Genomic DNA, 19392 nt, shown 5'->3' on the forward strand with positions numbered 1-19392 from the left:
TTTTTTTTGTCTACAACCCAACGATTAATTTAATAGTTATCAACTAATTGATCATTTGATTATTCATTGCAGCCCTAGTTTTAGTTTAAACTGTTCTTTTAAAAATAGTCAGAAACCTCCCTCTCACCAACGTCTTGCTCCAACTGCTGTGCTCTCATATGACCAAACAAAATGAGAAATCCTTCCATGCTTTAAAATAACCCCTGTGAACCAACTGCGTGTACAAATTTCTCTAGTTAACATACCGCCCTTGCAGCTAAGCACAGCACCTTTCAAAGCTGCTGCCCTGCTCTGTTTTGCAACGAAAATACTGTAGCTTCCTACGACACACCTTGCAGATGTTGAAGAATTGTTTATCTAGTTAACACATGTCAGTCGACGCTCAAAAAACCCTTCTGTCTAATTAGACACGGGAATCATTGTCATCTGTCTCATAATGAGAAAATATGAAGGCTTCTTATTTCTCTCTAGTGCCATTTGATATTTCACTGTGTCTACAAATGATCAGGGGACAAGTTTCCATATTTTAAGGCAGCGCCATAAACAGGGTCGCTTGTTTGTTTTTTTTGTGTTTTTTTTTTTTACATGTACTGTCAATTACCCAGTGGCAGTAGCCCTGCAGATACAGCAGAGTGCTGTGCATGCTGGCTGACTGTGTGACTGGCTGGGTGGCTGACTTGGTGGTTGACTGGCTTGTCTCTTGGAAACCTGTGAAATATGATTTACATTGAGAGCATGTTGTAGCAAACCCTAGCCCACGGTATGCATATTCCCCCATTGTTTGTGACAGTTGGTTGTACCTGCGCCGGGGGGGAGAGCGCCAAGTAGGCATCCGACTTTGCATTTCAGTGGCTGAGCTCAGGGTCAGGAGCACATCTGGTTGACTGGGAGGTTTGTGTGTGGTGTGTCATTTCTGTGATTCAGATTCCATAACTTGGCGCGCACACACAGACACACACAATTCGCCAGCTCACTTGTTGCTGTGCAGCCGGAGCGTGTGCGCACAGAGCAGCATCAGCGGCACACAAACAGCAAACCCGGCACACCGGTGCACTCCTACACAAACAAACAAACACACCTGCTGCTCCTGGCAAGTCGCTCTGACAATCAGCCGAAGGAGGGAAGGCAAACAAAACAAACAGTTTAATTTACATGACAGTAGCCTGCTTTACATTAGCATGCCGTGGCAATGATAGAGTGAAGCTCTGCTGAAAACAGCAGGTAATGAAAAGTGATGTTCCTATTTGCGGTATACTGTAAGTACAGGAATGGGAAGCTCGAGCAGTCACAACTAATAGCGTGCTCTGTGCTGCATGTCTCCCAGACAGTCCTTTTGGTGTGTTGGTTTAAAAAAACAACTACTCTCCCAATCCTTTCTAAAATAACTAATTTTTCAGCATTGCTGGATAAACATAAGCAATTTGTTGTGGTGAAGAATTCAAAATGTGTACATGTGTTAAGTGAAGAGAGGAGTGTGATTATTTTTTATTTTTTTTGCTTCCCATTTCCCCTAAACTTCCCCCCTTTAGACAGAACATGAAATGTTTATGCAGTTTGTGCAAAACAATTCATGTGCAATTTTAACGAGCAATTAACTTCATCAATAAATAAGTAAACAGTGTTTTGGCCAGTTTGTAATTGCACAGAATGCTATTTGTGTCTTGAGACTGCTGAATTTGTACTTGGTAAGCTTTATTTCTGAGAACATTTATGCCACGTGTGTTGAATGTGTGTATGGTTTGCGGGTGGGTTTGGTTTGTGAGTGTGCAAATGTATCGTGTATGTTTGTGTTTTTGTAGATGGAAGCATACACTCATCGTGTCATGTGTTTGTAGTAATACTATTTAGATATGTCTGTACATGATTGTGTGTGTGTGTGTGTGTGTGTGTGTGTGTGTGTGCGTGTGTACTGGCTCCAGTGGTCTGCTCCTCATGTAAAGAGATAGCATCTTCCCACAACAGATCAATAAGGGAATATTTCTAGAATCCCTGCTTCTGTCTCCGATTTAACCACACCATGAGTGTGTGTGTGTGTATTGTGTATTGTGTATATGTGTGTGGATGTGAATATGAAGAATACTCAGGCTGACAACTTCACTTGTGTCCTGGCGGTCAGGTTGGACTTAGCTGCCATTATTTAACCTATTATCAGACACAGAAGAGCTGCAGAGGCATATTTTCGTTTGTCTCAGCTCTTCAGTCAAGCACGACTCCGGTTGGATTTGTTTTTTCTGTTTGCTCGTGACTTGATCATCAGTCAATCCAAAAAACACTTGATGAAACTACTATTTCTTATACAACATGTAGGTGGAACTATACTGTCCTCTCTGGATGCATGCACACACTTATTTTGCTGGTATAAAATATTGACACACACATGTGGATACACTCTTTTATGCACAAGCACCCTCCAACCCCACTCTTTACCTAGCTTGTGTTTACTTGCCGTGCTTTTTCCTAAAGGGACACAGCCACAGATGATTTATGGTGCCAGATATGATTAGATCCTATGTATTTTTACACAATGGACACATTTTTGCATGTGGCGCCTTAAGTGGGAGCCAGTAGTCATTAATGACTGAATAAACACCGTGTTCTCTACTTATTAAAGTATAGCTTCATGTTTCCTCCCTATTACTGTCGTGGCGGCAGCGCCTTGGCAACAGAGGACAATCTGCTCTGAGTGAATGTGAAAATATTTATCTAGGAATGTATAATATGTCTCAAGATCTGTTTTGTTTAAAGGCCAACATGTGACAGAAAGTATGGAATGGACAGGAATGGTAAATTAAAGCCCTGACTGTCTCACAGAGAGTCTGACATCCAGACTGAGTTTTTCTTGAACTATATGTAACTGCTGGCTGTCCTTTTAGTGGATCATAAGCAGATTAATGATAAACAGTGGGTTAGTGGGAAATAAAGTCTGTGCTAAGGTAATTGGGCAAAACTGTTTAAAAAGATTCCTACTATTTGTTAAAGTAATAATTCACACAGTATATAAGACAAAGTATAAGACAAAGAAAAGCAGAACATTTTGCTTAAAAAATTTGACTCAAACCATTAAATGGTTTTAAAATCTATTGATTAATTGCTAATGGTTTGAGCTGTACTGATGGTGTGTAAAAACTTGTATGTATTTTAACATGTATTTTATTATTCTAACATCTGGTGTTTGAAAAGATATTTGGGTTCTAAAGTGATGGATTGTGGAGGTGGTGGACTGGTGTGACAAAAAACACCCCATTAAAATACCCCAGAAAGATGTGCACAGTGGAAGACTGTGTACATGTAGCACAGTTTACTTCATCCCCAGCTGTTTTTTTTATGACCTGTTTACTCTTAACTCACGAGAGTATTCAGACCTGTTGGTGCTATTTGCACACACACACACACAGCCTGTATGTCTTGCAGAGGTTGAACACACACAGTTCAAGGTTAGTCTCCAATTCTGCTCAGTCCAGCTCACAGATAATTGTCAATAAAATTGATCTTTCTATTTTTTTTTTTTACTCTGCTCATGTTTTCCATCTTCCTCCCCTCTCCTGGGTACTTCCCCTGACTCCCTCACTCCTCTCTCCTTTCCCTCTGTCCTTCTCTTTTCATCTTAAGCCAGATAAGTCTGCCTCGACTGCCAAGAGCACCGAGTATCACTGCTTTATTTTTTTTTCCTCCTCTTATGTTCTTCTCACAGTGCACTGAAGCCATGTCGCAATTTCTCAGGGAGTTTTGATGCCTGGATGTCTCCTGTCTGGGTCCATCTCGTCTGAGCTGCAGCGCCGGCTCTATGCGATCTGAACTTCACTGCCTCGCTGCAGGTCAGCCTTCACGGCCGATTAGTGTCGAAGCGCCACTTTGGTCACAAGTTGTCGGGAGCGCTTATCGTGAAGATCAACAGCGATCAGTCTCGCCGCTGCGCTGCCTCTCTCTCCGAGTCCTCTACATCTCCTCCCTCTTTCTCTCGTTTCTCTTTTCTGCCCTCTCCCCTTTTGGCATTACCCCCTCCCCCTCCATGTTTTTCCCCTCAAATCACCATATTTCCATCTACATCTTATCATTGTCATCCTTCCTTTCTCCCACCTTCCCCCGTGCTGTGTCTCTTGATCCAAACAGTCTAAAAATGTTTTTCCTTCCTAACAACTCCTCCCTTACTGGAAAACCTCATGAGGTCAACTAAGATGTGAAATTATAAGAAGTAAGGATAGGACAACAAGAGAAACAGACTAACCTATGCAGTTATTGAAACGTCAGGTGTAACTTACAGGGTCTTTTTTCCTGTTTTGCGTCCCTTCCTCTGTTTTTTATTTTACTCCATCCTTTCAAAAAGCAGAGAGTTGGGATCACATATACCATTCTTAAACAAACAAAAGTAAGTGAAAGTAAGAAAGTAAGCGCACACTTTTTCAAGTTGGCAAAAGTTACTTTTTATTCAATTAATTCAAATGAATTATGTTCTTTGGGGCCACCCAATGCTGTGTTCAGTTTGTCCAGTTTAGGAGAAACAGATTCAGTTTATATTTATTTGCTCTTTCCTTCCCTCATTCTAATCCCTCCATCCCTCCTTCTCTTGGTGTCTCCGCGTGCCGTCAGGCCTCGTCTGTGGCGAGAGCGGAGACGAGTCATGTTTGGCCTGTCATCATGGCTGCTAGTGTCAGTATCTGGAGCTGCTGGTTCCTGTGACAGCGCTGGAGGGGCTGCTGGTCCTAGCAGAGTGCAGCCGTCACCCTGTGACACGCTCAGTGTCACCGATCCCCTCCGCCTGGTGACATGGCATCCCCTCCTCCTCCTCCTCCATCCTCGTCTTTGGCCACCACTCCACCCCACCCACCCAAGCCAGTGGCCTTTTCACTGCCACTCTACAGTCAGTCACTCACTTACTGCCTCACTGATTAGTCTTTAGTAGGAGCTGACCTACATGTGTTTTTGAAAACTGAAACCAGTATTTTGAATTGAAGCTGGCAACAGTGTTTATAGTTGATATTCTCTATCTTTACCTTTTAATAAGTAATACATGGATGGATGGATAGATGGATAGATAGACAGATAGATAGAAATACCCCTGTGCGCAGCAGGACTAAATATGTGTGTGATTTAATCTGGCCTTGGCGAGTGTGCAGCAGTGACAAATGGATGCTCACTATGAAACCCCCTCATCCAAGAGACAGTATTAGTTTTTGCTTTAATTACCAGCAGCAGTAATGTTTCCTATCCATAACTGTCGGCCTGCTAGAATGCAGCCTGGCAGAGGGGTGAGGGCCTTGTCTCTTCTCTCAGTGGGCCTCCTGTCTCTTCTTCCCCCCCAATCCGTCTATCCTCTCCCTTTCCTCCCTCCTCCTCCTCATCTTTCTCCCCCTCCACATCCCTCCCATCCCCTCTGCGCCCGCTGCATCTTTCATTTCAATATTTCAATATTTATGCCTCATCTGAGAAAGTTCAAAGTCACAGTAAGGAGGCTAACTTTCTCCCGCCTCCCCGCCGACTGCGTAGGACCCTGCCTGGTGGACAGGAGAAGAGTGTCGGGTGACGCCTGGTCTCTCCTCCCCTCCACTGGTCACTGGTGACAAAAAGCGAGAGGAGAGGCCTGGCTCAGGGGGTTGGATCAGCACTGTTACAATATTACAATATCTTGTTATAAAAGCATGTGTTTGTTTTAATAACAATAACATATTTCTGCATTGTTTTAGTTGAAATTGTGACAAACAGCTGCTCAGAGTTTTTCAAAGACAACCAGTGCCATCAATCAATTCTTCAATCAATCATTCATTTTATAAAAGAAATGCGTCACATCAAGCCTAACTGGACAAGATTTGATATTCGGGTTGAAGCCAATATCATTGTCCATTGGCTGGACACCCAGCCAATATTAGGTTGCACAACATGTAGCACCTCAAATGTCCAGGGGCAGCGCCAGGGTCCTGTGGGTGCCTGTGTCAGATCTGTTATCCATGTCTGAGCCCATGTCACTGTGCAGTGGGTTAATTTTTCTGTGGGTCTAACTGACCATCCCTTTTAGAAAATCCAGAGCCAGTTTTAATAAATAAAGTGTCTGACAAGCCCGTCCTTTGCCATAAAAATCTTTGACAGCCGCCGTCTGGTAATAGATTAGCCTAATTACTGCGTCCCTGAGTTTAGATCACAACGTCACGTACTCAGCCTGTCTCTCTAATAGCCATTACAGCCACTACTCTCCACTCCCCTCCTGTTAATGTAAAGTTGTAAAGAAAAAAGAGGGGGGGAAAGGGAAAGCCAAAAGGAAAAGGTCGTCCTCATTTGCATGCAAGCCTTCATTAGAATATGCGAATATGCTAAGGACCGGAGCCGGTGCTTTGCATGTGCAGGTGATGAATGGCCAGTGCACTGCAGTATAGGCCGAGATGGAGGCTTTGTCACCCTCATCTGCATAGCATACTTTATTTATTTATTTATTTATTTATTCATTTACTTTTGAGTGCTTGTTCTCTGTGATGCATCTTCTGTGTCTGTAGAATGTGGCTGAGGAGGACCATTGCAGTTTACCCCCCTCCCTCCCCACATTCACTTACTCACACACACACACACACACACACAAACGCACACTTCAATAAGACTATATTTAATGGCTGAATGAGAGCTTTGAGTTTTCACAAGGCTTTCTTTGCTCTTGAAAAAAAGAAGTGTTTGGATGGCTCATACTGTAAATCTTTTGTGTCTGTTTACCACTTTATATGTTTCAGTGAGGACTTAAACAAGGGATTACAAAAGGTAGAAAATGGCTGTTTATTGAGCGGTGATTCAACCTGTAGAGCATCGGAGAGCGTCGGTGGTGGGAGGGAAGCCAGTGCTCGTTTGAGTGGAACCTTGCACAGTGTTTTTGTCGAGGTGGGGTAGGGTTTGTGGGGTGGAGGGCGAGTTTCCAGAGAGAAACTCTTCTCTTCACTCTTCTCCATTGCCGGGGCGGCAGATGGTGGGTGTCAAGACAACGGCAGCAATAGCCAAACAAAGACATCCTTTGTGTGTGTGTGAGAGTGTGTGTGTGTGTGTGTGTGTGTGTGTGTGTGTGTGTGTGTGTCTGTGTATGAATACTTTCTGAGAGGTGTAGAAGTGTGTTAGCTTTGAGTAGGAGGCAACAGCATCTATCTTGAATGGTGCATTGTATAAATTCCTAACATGTACTCTCTCTCAATCTCCAGAAAGTCCATTGTTTTATTTGATTTCAGGCAGCGGACACCTCGAGAACCTCAGAGGAAATACCCAGATACTTACTCCTGTGTGAGAGAAAGTTCTTTTCAATATCGTCAACCAGAGAAGATGACAGATGTCACAGTCGCAGCTCAAGTTTCTACACACAGATACTGTAAACTTCCACTTTGTAAAATTTTAATTTATGGTTCTTTGAGCCTAATAAGTTGTTGTTTGATACGATTGCTGAATATTAGATTAGTACCATAGCGGTTTATTTTGCTCCTCTGGAGTGTGACCTTAGCTGCCCTTCACAGAGGAGCGAGGATAATGAGAGTGGTAGCTGGCCGACAGACAGGCCTGACATCCCAGCTACGCCCTTCACTCAGCTGGCTGAGGAAAAACGTCAATACAGAGGCCTTATGTTTTATGGATTATCTGCTTTAGCAAAACTATGGTGAGAGAAATACAACTCTCGCTTGTCATGTTGCCTCAGTTCTTTTTAATGTGCGAGACCACTCACCAAAACAACAACGGTTGAAATTAGAGGCTGTCTTCTGTGTTTGTTTCTATTCAGTCTTTTCACCTCTCGCTCCTCATTCTCAGGATCTTCCGACCCGGTGTTCTTTGATTTACCAAAAACTTACCTTTTTTCCGCATTATTTTGAGGCCATAGTTTTGGACATGTGTTTAATTTGATTATGTTGAATAGGTCTTTGGCATGCATCTTTGCAAAGACAGTGTAGTGTGTGTCTAAAACAATCTCCTGTGTGAATTAAACACAGTCCACATGTATTTTATTTTTATTTCTGGGATTTAATCATTTATATCCCTTCCTCATCTTTGTTCATTCTTTCTTCCTCTCTTTCTTCACCCTTTTTCATACATTTAATTTGTTCTCCGAGGACAGGCAGATAGAGTGTACAGTAATCAGACTGAATAAAATAGTGTTTGGGCTTTTTTTCCCTTCTTTTTTTTGAGTGTGTGTTTGTATGAAGGATACTGTACTACGGTTTTTATCCCCAGAAGGCACAGGGGAGGCTTGCTGTTGTAAACGAACCCAAGTGGAGCCCTGTTATCCGCAGTTTAATCTGCCCACTGGGGGCCAGAGAGAGGTCGGGGAGGGGGAGAGGCTCATCACAGCTCCTGGTCCCTGAAGGAGCACAGAGGGTGCAGAGGTAGGGACGGAGGTGAGAGGGGTGGCTGGTGTCCTTCCCCTCAATTAGACTCTTTAACAGGCCATGAGGCCCTGATGGTGTGTTTTTCTGTTATAATGACGCCGGCCTTAATGGCAGTGGTCCGCCAGAAAAACTGTTTACAGTTACACCAATATATCAGTTTGACTGGCTGATTAAAAATATAATGCTTACATCAGCAGTGTTGTCTACCTCTGATATAATGTAGCAACCTCTCTGACCACAGATTTTCAGTTTTTATTCTTGTTGTTCCTTAAAAGAAATCATTTCAGGGCAGTGAGGAAGGATTTTATGTAACAACTTGAAAAGTTTCAGTGTGTAAATCTTGAAATGAGAGCAAACACCTCTTGCCTTCTAAATGAATTATATAGACATGTCCTTCAGCTGTGTCCCGTGATGGTGTAAGAGCTGTTTCAAAAGTGTTTCCAATCTGCCAAGAATACTATTCTGGCAGACACAGATTTTTATAAATGATTAAATGTAATGTGTATTTAATATCACCTGAAAATACTAGCCATTGACCTTCAGTCCAAACAAATGCAGTTGCAATGTAGGCCATCAAATGTTATCACTCAAACCCTACTGGCAATGGTCATGTTTTGCTGTCTCAGTAATATTATCAACGTTAAAAAAATTAATTCAGGCATGTAAAATAATTTTGCTTTGTGCTAGATTTAGTGCCAAAACAAGCTTAATAATAATGAAAGTACAAAGAACACAAAGGCTGTTTTTTATTTTTCACTCCCCACCCTTCACCTCTTCTCCCAGCATACACCACACACACCTGAGGAGACCTTATAAACATAAGGAAACCTGCATTACAAATTACTGCACATCATAGAAATTGTGCAGCAAGCTTTTTAAAATACCAGCGCTGCCAGTGAGGCGCTTTGTAATTTATCCCTTCACGGCTGTTAGCTGCGCCGCGCAACGGTGATTTATTTGGTTTAAGAGAAGTTTTGTTTAGAGAGATAATGAGCAGGACTTCTCTTTAATGATTTAACACGGCGCGGTGGAACGGAGAGGGAGGGGAAAAAAGCACATATATTTTTCATATCTTTAACTGCACTGCAGAGAGGAAGGGGAAGGAAGGAAGGAAGGAAGGAGAGAGAGATGCATTAGCAAGAGAAGCTAACAGCCTTTAACAACTGACCATTTTTGATTCATTCTGTTTTGTTCTGTAAAACGAGACTTTTTTTACCTCCTCATAACACAGTAGCATTTTAGTATGTTATATGTATTTCATTTAAAATATATTTCAGGACATGTTCCATCTTCATAAGGGAATAGTGTTTTATTTTATCGTGAAAGTGAATCGTATATGTGCTGATTCCATCTTAGACGAGTCTATTTTGAAAGTGTTGTAGCCGCTTGTGTAACTGTCTGTACCTTGTTCTTTATACACCTCTCCTTTCATCTTGACACCAAATACAGTATTATTCCTTCTTGTTCAGCATTTTTAAGTTTCTCCCCTCACTTAGGATTCAAATCCCAAATTAAAGCAGTTAATTAGAAAATATAATGATGCTGAGTAGCATAATCTGCAAACAGTGCAATGACGCTCAGAGCTGGGGGCTCCGTAACACTGAAACTGCCATCGGCACATAACGATGATGATATCAATAATAGATTACTTCATCAATCGCCGTTCTCTTGAAGATGGAAATGCGCTGTTGGGAAGGGACTGAATTTTTATTTTTCATTATTATAATTTTTTCCCCTTCTTCCCTCCCTTCCTGTAGCTCGAAAATGTCTGTTTCATCTCACATTAGGGTGTGCTCTGCATAAGTGCAGGTGGAACTTGCTCTCCCTCTAAATGATCCTTTAATGGAACAGTGTGCACTGGAGCTGGGAACTCTATGGGGCGCTGCCACTGTCGATGAGAACTTCGCCTCAATCAATCCGTCAAGCCCCATCACCTGCCTCAGCAGATGATCCAAAAACCCCTTTGGAGAGGCAAAGTGAGCTTTTTATGTACCTCCTCTAAGACTAGAGGACAACGTGCACACACAGGAGCGCACGCACAAGCGGCGACATCATAAGTGAGAGGTGTCTGTTTCATTGAGAGGCTTGACGTTGATCAGTCGTCAGAGAAACACTTTGCCTCTCTTTTATTTTTATCAGGATCATCTTAGAATAGATCAAGTGCTTGCTTTGCTCTGGAACGGGCATAAAAACAAAATCAATTCAGATGTTTTATTTATTTATTTTCTTCCCCAATATCTGTTACATTATAGGATGTTTCCATAAGCGGATCTCTTAGAAGCCCAAGCAATATTGATGCGAAGTCGCCTCTTGCTTCTGTCAAACAAAACGACAGCAGCACAAACTGAATTTGCCTCTGCTTCTCTCCCTAGTTCACATTCGCTCCAGCTTATCTAGATACTCCATCATGATTTTTTATATTCCTTTATTTCCCTTCTTTCTCTCCTGTGGCTTTTCTTTCTCCATCCTTCCATCACCATCTATCTCCACATCTGAAAATTTGACACCACATTTACTTCACCCCCATCCACTGCTATAGGCCTGCTTGTAGAACATCCATTAACCTCAGCCTGTAAACTCAGCAGAATCCCTCCTTCCTCAGTCCTTATTCTTGATGTCTGCCTGTCTGTCTCTCTGTCAGGAAAGCAGTCTCTCTGTCTGTCAATAAATGTCTTATCTCTCGACTTCTTGTTCCTGTCTGTTTATCTGTCTGTCTGACATGTCGGCAGCTGTCTCGGCGCTCCAGGGTTGCTGTCAGCCAAGTGTTGGTTTCTGTTCTTCTGTCAGTTCACCTGCCTGTCAACGTTTCTCAGATTAGACATGTCAACTTACCTTCAGGTTTTCTGCTTCTCCGGGATGGGTTTCTAAAAAAAATAAACAAGGAAGAAAGATATTATGTTTACTCAGAAGAGTAAATTAGTTGGGGCATTGGGAAATGTTCTTTTTTTATGCTATGGATCTCCCTCGTCAATGATACATATAGTGGGTGGGTGCGTGAAATGTGCTAATGTATGTGTAGCATTTATTCAGTCAGTAGCACATTGACAGATTTATTGTGAGTCCTTGGTGGTTTTTCTTTATTCTTCAAGTCTTTCTAAATTAAGACCCCATTTCTCATAATTCCTGTTGCTTTGTTGGTCACTTACCCTGCAAAAGAGTGGGTATCGATTAAAACCTACACTGCGGAAGAAGAGGATGAGGAAACAGAACAGAAATGAAAGAATTGGGGGGAAACAGAAAAAATGGACAGAAATGGTGGAGACGAGGTAGAGGGAGGAACAATATGCCAGAGCAATGTAGATGCTGGAAGGAAGCAGAGGTGTAGCAGAGAGATGGATGGGAGAAGGTTAAATTGAGATGAGTCGTAGGAGAAAGAAGATGGAAGTGAAGGCAGATGAAGGAAGCTGGGATGGCAGAGGAGATGGAGGGAGGAGTGTGCAGAGGGGAGCTACCTGCTGCTGATGGCAGTCAAAGTCAGTGAGGGATGGAGGGCGATCCAGCTGTGACATTAAAGCAGCAGGTGGAGGCCATCATTAGGACTGGCACAGGAGGCTGGATGAGCCCGCACACACTCATTTCTTCGGGGCCCAGCGGACCACTGGAGAGTGTGTGTATGTGTGTGTTTCTCCACCGAAAGTGCTGAAGTATAGCCCCATAACTTCAGGGCTCATCCCCACCTCCCCTTTCATCTTTCCCACATGGAACTCCTCTTCTTCCCCAGGTTTTGACGGCTTCGCCCGGTGAGGGTAGAGCAGTTTGTATATCCGGTAGCTTCCTCGTAATGGTTTTTCAGTTACCTTTTAACCAGTTACTATACAGACGTTTGTTCATTTCAGCTTCATTTTTCACATCATAGCTTTTCCTATGTTATAGCGGCACACAACAGGCAGTGAAGTGGGTGTTGTTGTGCCAACTGTTCCCTGACTTTTGTCTTCAACAGCCATAATGAGGACAACAACAATAATATGAGAGCAGAGGTGTCAGAATTGTAAAGTTGATTTTCAAACCTGAAGAAAACAGCTGAACGTAACTCAAGAATAAGTTGGCAAAGTATGTCATGTCTGACCTGGCTCTATCCCAGCATGCCTTGTGTGCAGCTCCTGGGGGGAGGGAGTGTGCGTGATTTGAGGGATGGTGGGCTATGGTACGTCTAAGCCGAGTGTTGCTCCAGGCCTTTTGTTAGATCTCCCATCCCTTCCGGACCTGTAGATGGGCCTATCCAGGAACACCATTAGGCAAATGAAGTTGTTTGTATCAAATATTGACATGTTATCTCTTCATCATCAGGCGGCAGGAGGGAAGGGAGAGAGAAAGATTGTAACTGTGGGTAATTGAGCCGTGTCTCCCCTGCTTATCGGTAAAGCTCCGGCACGTCACGGACCTAACGAGCTGTGGCGCGCCGATTAGTCTGAAGGGAAAGTCGAACGTGAAACACCAGAGCCTCCGTCTTTCTTTTTCTTTTTCTTTTTTTTCCCATATCTGCAATGGATATTATGAGCCTCCCTGGAGGGCAGAGGCACAGCCTTATTAGTTCAGTTCATGGGGGGGGGGGGGGGGAGAGAATTGATATGGATGAATGGCATGTTAAAGTGTCCCTTTGTTACAATAACCATCAAGGCTGATGGTTCGGGCTGATGATGCAGCCCAAGGCAGCAGGACGACAAGCTGAGGCCTTGACCTGGATGGCAGAGGATGCAAACACACCAAGGGCAGGGGGCTGATTACACACTGCCTTAAACAAATGGCTTTGCCCCTTTAACATTTAGATATAGAATCTTTCTGTCTGTGTGTGTGTCTGTGTGTGTGCACATTAGAGATAGGATACTGAATAGGGCTGAGATAGGTCCGAATTTGTATCTGTATGTGTGTGTGTGTGTGTGTGTGTGTGTGTGTACGCTGCCTGCAATTTATCTCAACATGATCATGAATTAGATAATCATATGGTGAAAAGCTAATTGTAAATTTGTTCTCACCTCCATTTTTGTGCATAGTGGGTATTTATATTTTCCATTGTGCATGCAGTCTGTGCAGTCAGTTGCAGTAGTTAATTTGTCAATCAGAAGGTGCTGGGACACGAACATGAGAGCGGAGGGGTCCCAGAACGAATACAGAAATCAGTGCTGAAAACAACATGCTAGGTTCGCAGCCCACTTACTAAGCTGTGGGGCTTACAGGCGTCAATTTCAAATAATTTGCATGATAGAAATATTGTGACAATAATTATAAATAGGCAACTCTGCACAACATACACAAATGCCCACATCACCACATTCTTAACTGTGGGGCTTAAAGCATGTGCAGTTAGCTATTCAGTTCTCAACAGTTCCAACATATACAGTAAGACAATCTTACTTCACAGTTAACAATTAAGAAGCATGGCAGCCGAATAAAACCAGTTGAAACAGTGGCCTATTAATAGACATATGCTTATCTTATCTAGTTGTCCAAAACACCCCACGCCATAGACATGTCCCGATTCTCCTTCTCCTCCTCCTCCTCCTCCTCCTCCCTGTTTCGTATTTTACTGCGGGTGTCTGTGGCAGTTCTATGTCCTTTGGTCACCCACAACCTTACATAATGGACTGGATTGAATTCGGCCAGGTGGGGGTCCAACAAGATTCAGAAAGAATAAATATGATATGGTGGATGTGTGCAGGGAGGCATGGTTCAGGGTGCAAATCAAGTTGAGATTCATTTGAGAAAATCCACGTCATTTCAAGTCCAAGTCATTTTCACACTCAGCACTGGATATAAGGAATGTTACTGACAGCAACAAATAGCTGGGGATGTCTTTTTTATCCGAGTCTCATGTTCTTTGTAGGTCAGAATGACTGCAAGTTTGGGTGCACGCTGTACTATTTTTCATTTTCAAACCGTTTTCATTTCTGTGGAAATACGTTTCTGGATATTTGCACACGCAACATTAAGATGTAGAGTTCTACCCCTGTCAACTCCATTTAACTCCTTGGTATTGATCTCATGTTGAAAGCCACTTACAGGCTTGTGGCATTTAACCTCCTTGTATGCTGTGCAAAATACTCAAGCTGTTCAGACTGACTATGAACTATAACCATTGCTAAGGTGTCTCCTCTTACCTTATAAAGAATGCCTGCTGCTGCTAAACTGAGATGCTGTCAGAACAGTTGTGCATCCCATCCCTGACCTGTCGCTAGATGTCCCTCTTCCTTCCCTCTGAATCTGACTTATGGCGCACCTCCTCCTGATGTTGAACCTTACTGGTTGCTTCTGCTCGCTAGCATTGCCACTCCCACCGCTCTCGAGTGTTGTTGTTGCCATCCTGAGAACGGATAGCAAATTTATTACTTTTTTTACTTTGCAGTTGCACACTTCTGCAGCAAGGATTTTTTTTGTCTGCCTAATTACCCAGCAAGCTTTTCATTCAGTGCACTCACTTGCACCAACGATTAGCTCTCCTGACTTTTTAAGAATAAATCTAAATTAATAAAGAACGTGAAATTGCTTGAAAATTGGTCTGTAAAGACAGTCAAAAACTGAGGTGTCCCGGATTCTGTTTCCAGCAGGCATTACCCATCTTACGCTCGTGCCACTCTGAGAATAATCCAGTTAAAAATGGGCGAGATGAGAATCTCACAACATGCCAGTTTGATTTGTACCCCGTGCTATCAAAGAATGCTAATTAAAATCATATTTTGCATATGTCTTGTCTTTCATGCGCATATGCAAATTGCCCCTGTTGCCTTTCAGCACTCTGTAATTAGGTTTATGAAGGACAGCTGTAATACATAATTAACAGAAATGTTTGCAAGCTCTTTTTTCTCCCCGTCTAAACACGACTACTTAAACAAGCATGCGCGAAGTGTTCCAAGGCTGTGCTTTTTTCTCAGATATATTGATTAATTCTTCCACCCCCACCCTCTCAGAAATATCTTAATTATGCTGTTTGTTTATTTATAGATGATGTTGTCAGACAGAGGCACTTCCAGTGGGCCAGAGAAGCTCAGCATTTTGATCTTGCCGTTGTCCCTGATTGGAGTATACAAGATTCAGCCACACGCTCGCTCCCAGTTTAACTCCAAGGCAACATTCTGGACGGGTGGATGGATTGAGTTAGAGAGGATTGAGAAAATGTAGAGTGATGATAGCGAGGCAAAACAGTGGAACATGTTTGAATATTTATATGGTGGTCTTAGTTAGCGTCGGCCTCAGGGAACTAGCTGACATAGCGACATAAATGGTGAAATAATTGTGCTTTCGCTTTATGAAAGACTGACTCCTAAAGTTAGAGGGAAGGCTTCAGAAAAGCGCATACGGGCTTGCCGGAGAGAAAACAGAATAATGATCTACTTGGAAGAAACAAAAGTGAAAAGCTCCAGAAAAGAAGAAATGAGAGGACCCGAGTGTGTGCAGTGACAGTGCCGACCACATGACTGTCGGTTCAACTCCCTCGGCCTCTTTCATGTAGCTCCATCCTCAGCTCTCAGATGTGGTCATTGTCTCTCAGTTGCACAATAATGGGAAGTGATGGGTGCTAAATGAAAAGGCCAGGGGATGAAAACCCTGGTGAAGCAGCTTGGATGTCAGAGTAGTTATTCCTGTCATCCGTTCATTATGTTTTCATATGCTGTTTAGGAGACATGGTAAACTCAGGGCCCTCGACAAAGTCAGGACATTGTGGTCACTTTTGAGCTATGGTGCCCCTGTTTTTTTGTCTCTGTGCATGCAACTGCGTGTACTGTTGATACATGTGCATTTGAGTCCTTGTGTGTGTGTGTACATATTTGTTTGACACATTGATGTTCCACACGTGGACCCCTTTGCCTAGATTCTCACACCGTCTGACCAAAAAGGTGCTTAAAAGGAAAAAAACAATCTCAAACGTCATGCTCATCTTGTGGTGCAAAGCTTTTTATACATTTGTATTTGTTTTGCTGGTCTGTCCTCTGTTAACAGAACAATAGTTTTTCCACCCAAAAATCTGCTTGTGACAGATTAGATTTAAAACTCCATGTCAGATAGGTTTTCCTGGGAAAAGTCTAGGAATGTAAGAGAAGGATGGGAAAGTGCCTACAAGTGGGAGAAAAAAGGACAAGCAACACGCATTCCCTCATATTCCTAAAGTGAAACACATCTTTAATGGGATAAAAAAGGAGAAATAAGCAAAACAAAGACATCACATTTTTTTTCTGTTTTACAGCTCCATGTTGGAAACTGTGACAAACAGTAAATGTGTTTATACCCAGCTTGAGTCTTACTATAAGAAGAACTCCTCCTAGTTTATTCGTCTCAGTGATTGCAGAGACTGGCTTCAGATTTTCTTGAAATTATCAGCAGAAGACCAATCTAGTGGAATAAACTCAATACTGGTCAAACTCTCTTGTAAAATCTGCTGCATATGTTAAACTAACATAGAATTAATGTATCATATTAAAGCTTAAGTTTTGATTAACCTTTGTTCTCTGTGTGATTGTTTCGCAGATGGGCCTTTGTGATGAAGAAACACCTCAGCACCCACCTGCTGGGTAAACACGGAGTTGGGCAACGTAAAGAGAGGTACATTCAACACTTCCAACTGCATTCAGCTCTACATATCATATCTGCTTTTCAGTCAAAAAACAAAGCAAATCTTGCATCCTGACTGTCAAGTGTTTTAGCCTGTTTTCAGGAGACTGAAGTGAGTGATGCAGTAGGCAATTAATTCTAGATTTTGTAGGATGACTCCTACAACCCCTATGTAGATCTGCAAGCTTTTAAGCAAGAAGTCCAGACTAATTACAGCAAATTTCAAGTTAAATATAACTTGAGATCCTCCCTTTCACTAATGAGTTAAATGGCTTTCACTCATTCCGTCTGTCTCGGTCTCTTGCTTACATCCCCTTTTTTCTGTCAAACTTTATCTGGCTCCCTCCCTCATCTTACTTTCAGCTCTCCCTCTTGAATTAAGGATGAATGATGTTTCTTTTACCATTTTTGTCTACATGTGCGTGTGTGTGTTTCTGCGTATGTGTAATGTCTCCCGCTTGGCCCTGTCTATCAGAAGCAGAGCCCTGCTGTCAGTGTATGTGCGTTGTGTATGTGTGCGAAAAAGAAAGATGAGGAGATGAAGTTGTGAAGCCCCCTTCCCTACCCTGACAAGCCAAAACGAGACGTTAAACACCTCTCAATCTGTCAAGTGAGCTGCTAAAATAGAAACAGACCCGCTTTTTCATTACTCCGCAACCAAATTGATACTTTTGACAACGTGTGGTATTAGATATGACAAGTGGCTTCAGATATGGAAGTAAGTCGCCCGACCAGATGCCTCTCCATCTCTCAGACGTGATCAACTGAATTCTTACTGTCAGCTGTTCATCTGGATTAGATGGAAACATATCCTCATATCCACAGCTGCTTCAAGATTCGTCCATATTTTTGTTATTGCAACGTTTATTTATCCAAGGGTAGCTGACAGATCTCCATGCAATTCTTAAGCAACATTTCACTTCATACTCACAGTTACAAATGTTCACACCCGTGACCTTACTACACCTTACCTTACCACCGCAACCACACTTTTCTGCTGTTTGCCACTAGACTGACTCACCATGGACTTGGACCGATGACTTCCCAGTCCAACATATATGCTACTGTTGTCCAATTGGCACATGTACACATGTAAAGGGAAGAACAAAAGCAATCCAAGGGAAAAAGAAAACACAAGAACAGGAATAACTTATGGCGGCTTTTTTGCTTTTCTTAAGATAAACTGGTTAAATATAATTTTTCTCTTTGACAAAGCAGATGCCTCCTCTGTTAACAGTGGTTAACGACGTTTTTGTAACTCACTATCTTGACAACTGCTAACTAAAAAAAAATTAACAAGACCATGATAAAGAGAGAAAGACAGGAGTCATTGTTATTACTTTGAACAAGTAAAGGCACAGAGGTAAGCGGGTCGAAGAGATCATTCAAGGCCATAACTGCCATAACCTCAGGTATTGGTCGGCTGTGTAGACAAATGTGGGTTGTAGGCAAAAGTGAACAAGTTACCATTAACTGCAGTTGCATCTCATTTGTAAACCCGCACAGTAGGATTTTAGTTTTTAACCACTTTTGCTAAGAAATATGTCTCTTAGATCCCGTAGAACATTAAAAAGTAGTCATCTAATACCATTAAAATGATAGTGAGTTTTAATAGATGGTTAAGCAGGATGACTTTCACCTGATAATCCTTCAGCCACACTTACTGGACTGCTCAAACAATAAACTTCAACTTTGGAAACGGAAAGTAAAATCCACAAGCCCCTGCTCCATGAAATCAATTAAACTTTTATTCATCTTCATTAAATCCTCGTCTTTACATTATTAGCGGCATGCTTGCAACAGGCCGACTGGGGACCGCTAAAGGCTGGTGTCTGTCTGCAGTGTGCTGCTGATCCCTTGCTGGGCTGAGTACACTGAGTAAATGCTTCCCGGCCTCTATTCTACTTTTGCTATGGCATGTGATTCTATTGCATGGTGTATTTCGTCTGATCACAAAGCAAAAAATCATGTATTGCGAAGTTGGCAGCTGTGAGGGTATCGCAAACAATAAATTCCACAATGTAGTGTTTTGTGATAACAGCCACATTAACTGACGTTGCCAATCTGTCTGAGGCCATCGCTGATCATGATCAACCCAAACATTTCTGCTTTCACTGTCAGTGAAAGTGTGATTCTGCCACCACAGTAATGGTGTTGACGCTAGAAAACGCAACATATAAATCACCTGGCAATCCACGTTAATTTGGAAATGCCGCTCATCTGAGAAGTGCTACTCTAGCCAAAGCCGATTTTAGTTTTAAAAAGTTTTTGACGCCAACTAGGACGGTACTTGGATTTAATCAAGTAGCCGGTAAAAAATACCTACTCTAACTGCATCGCAATTTCGCTCCCAAAGACCTTTTGTGCTCATAACTTTTGTAATAGAAGGGGGAAACACTGCCAAGGTCACATAATGCACTATGGCACACACCACCATTACATCAAACACACAGACAATGTTAAGTCACTGCATGTTCATACACACCCATGTTAACTTGAATATAGTTATAGTCAT

At 42.5% G+C, this 19392-nt stretch overlaps 1 protein-coding gene across 1 annotated transcript in view; it reads left to right on the top strand.

Annotated features, from left to right (window-relative positions):
* Window positions 1–16968, top strand: part of LOC119897986 (zinc finger protein 407-like) — a 62371-nt gene extending 45403 nt beyond the window's left edge. The window contains exon 5 of the mRNA XM_038712058.1: window positions 16794–16968. Coding sequence (XP_038567986.1) covers window positions 16794–16953 — 160 coding nt within the window. The 3' untranslated portion in view covers window positions 16954–16968. The remainder of the gene's footprint in view (window positions 1–16793) is intronic.
* Window positions 16969–19392: the final 2424 nt, after the last annotated feature.

The sequence above is a fragment of the Micropterus salmoides genome, unplaced genomic scaffold (genome assembly GCF_014851395.1).
Source record: "Micropterus salmoides isolate LMB-PRFRI ecotype aquatic unplaced genomic scaffold, ASM1485139v1 Ms_hic_scaffold_11, whole genome shotgun sequence".
Classification (NCBI taxonomy): Eukaryota; Metazoa; Chordata; class Actinopteri; order Centrarchiformes; family Centrarchidae; genus Micropterus; species Micropterus salmoides.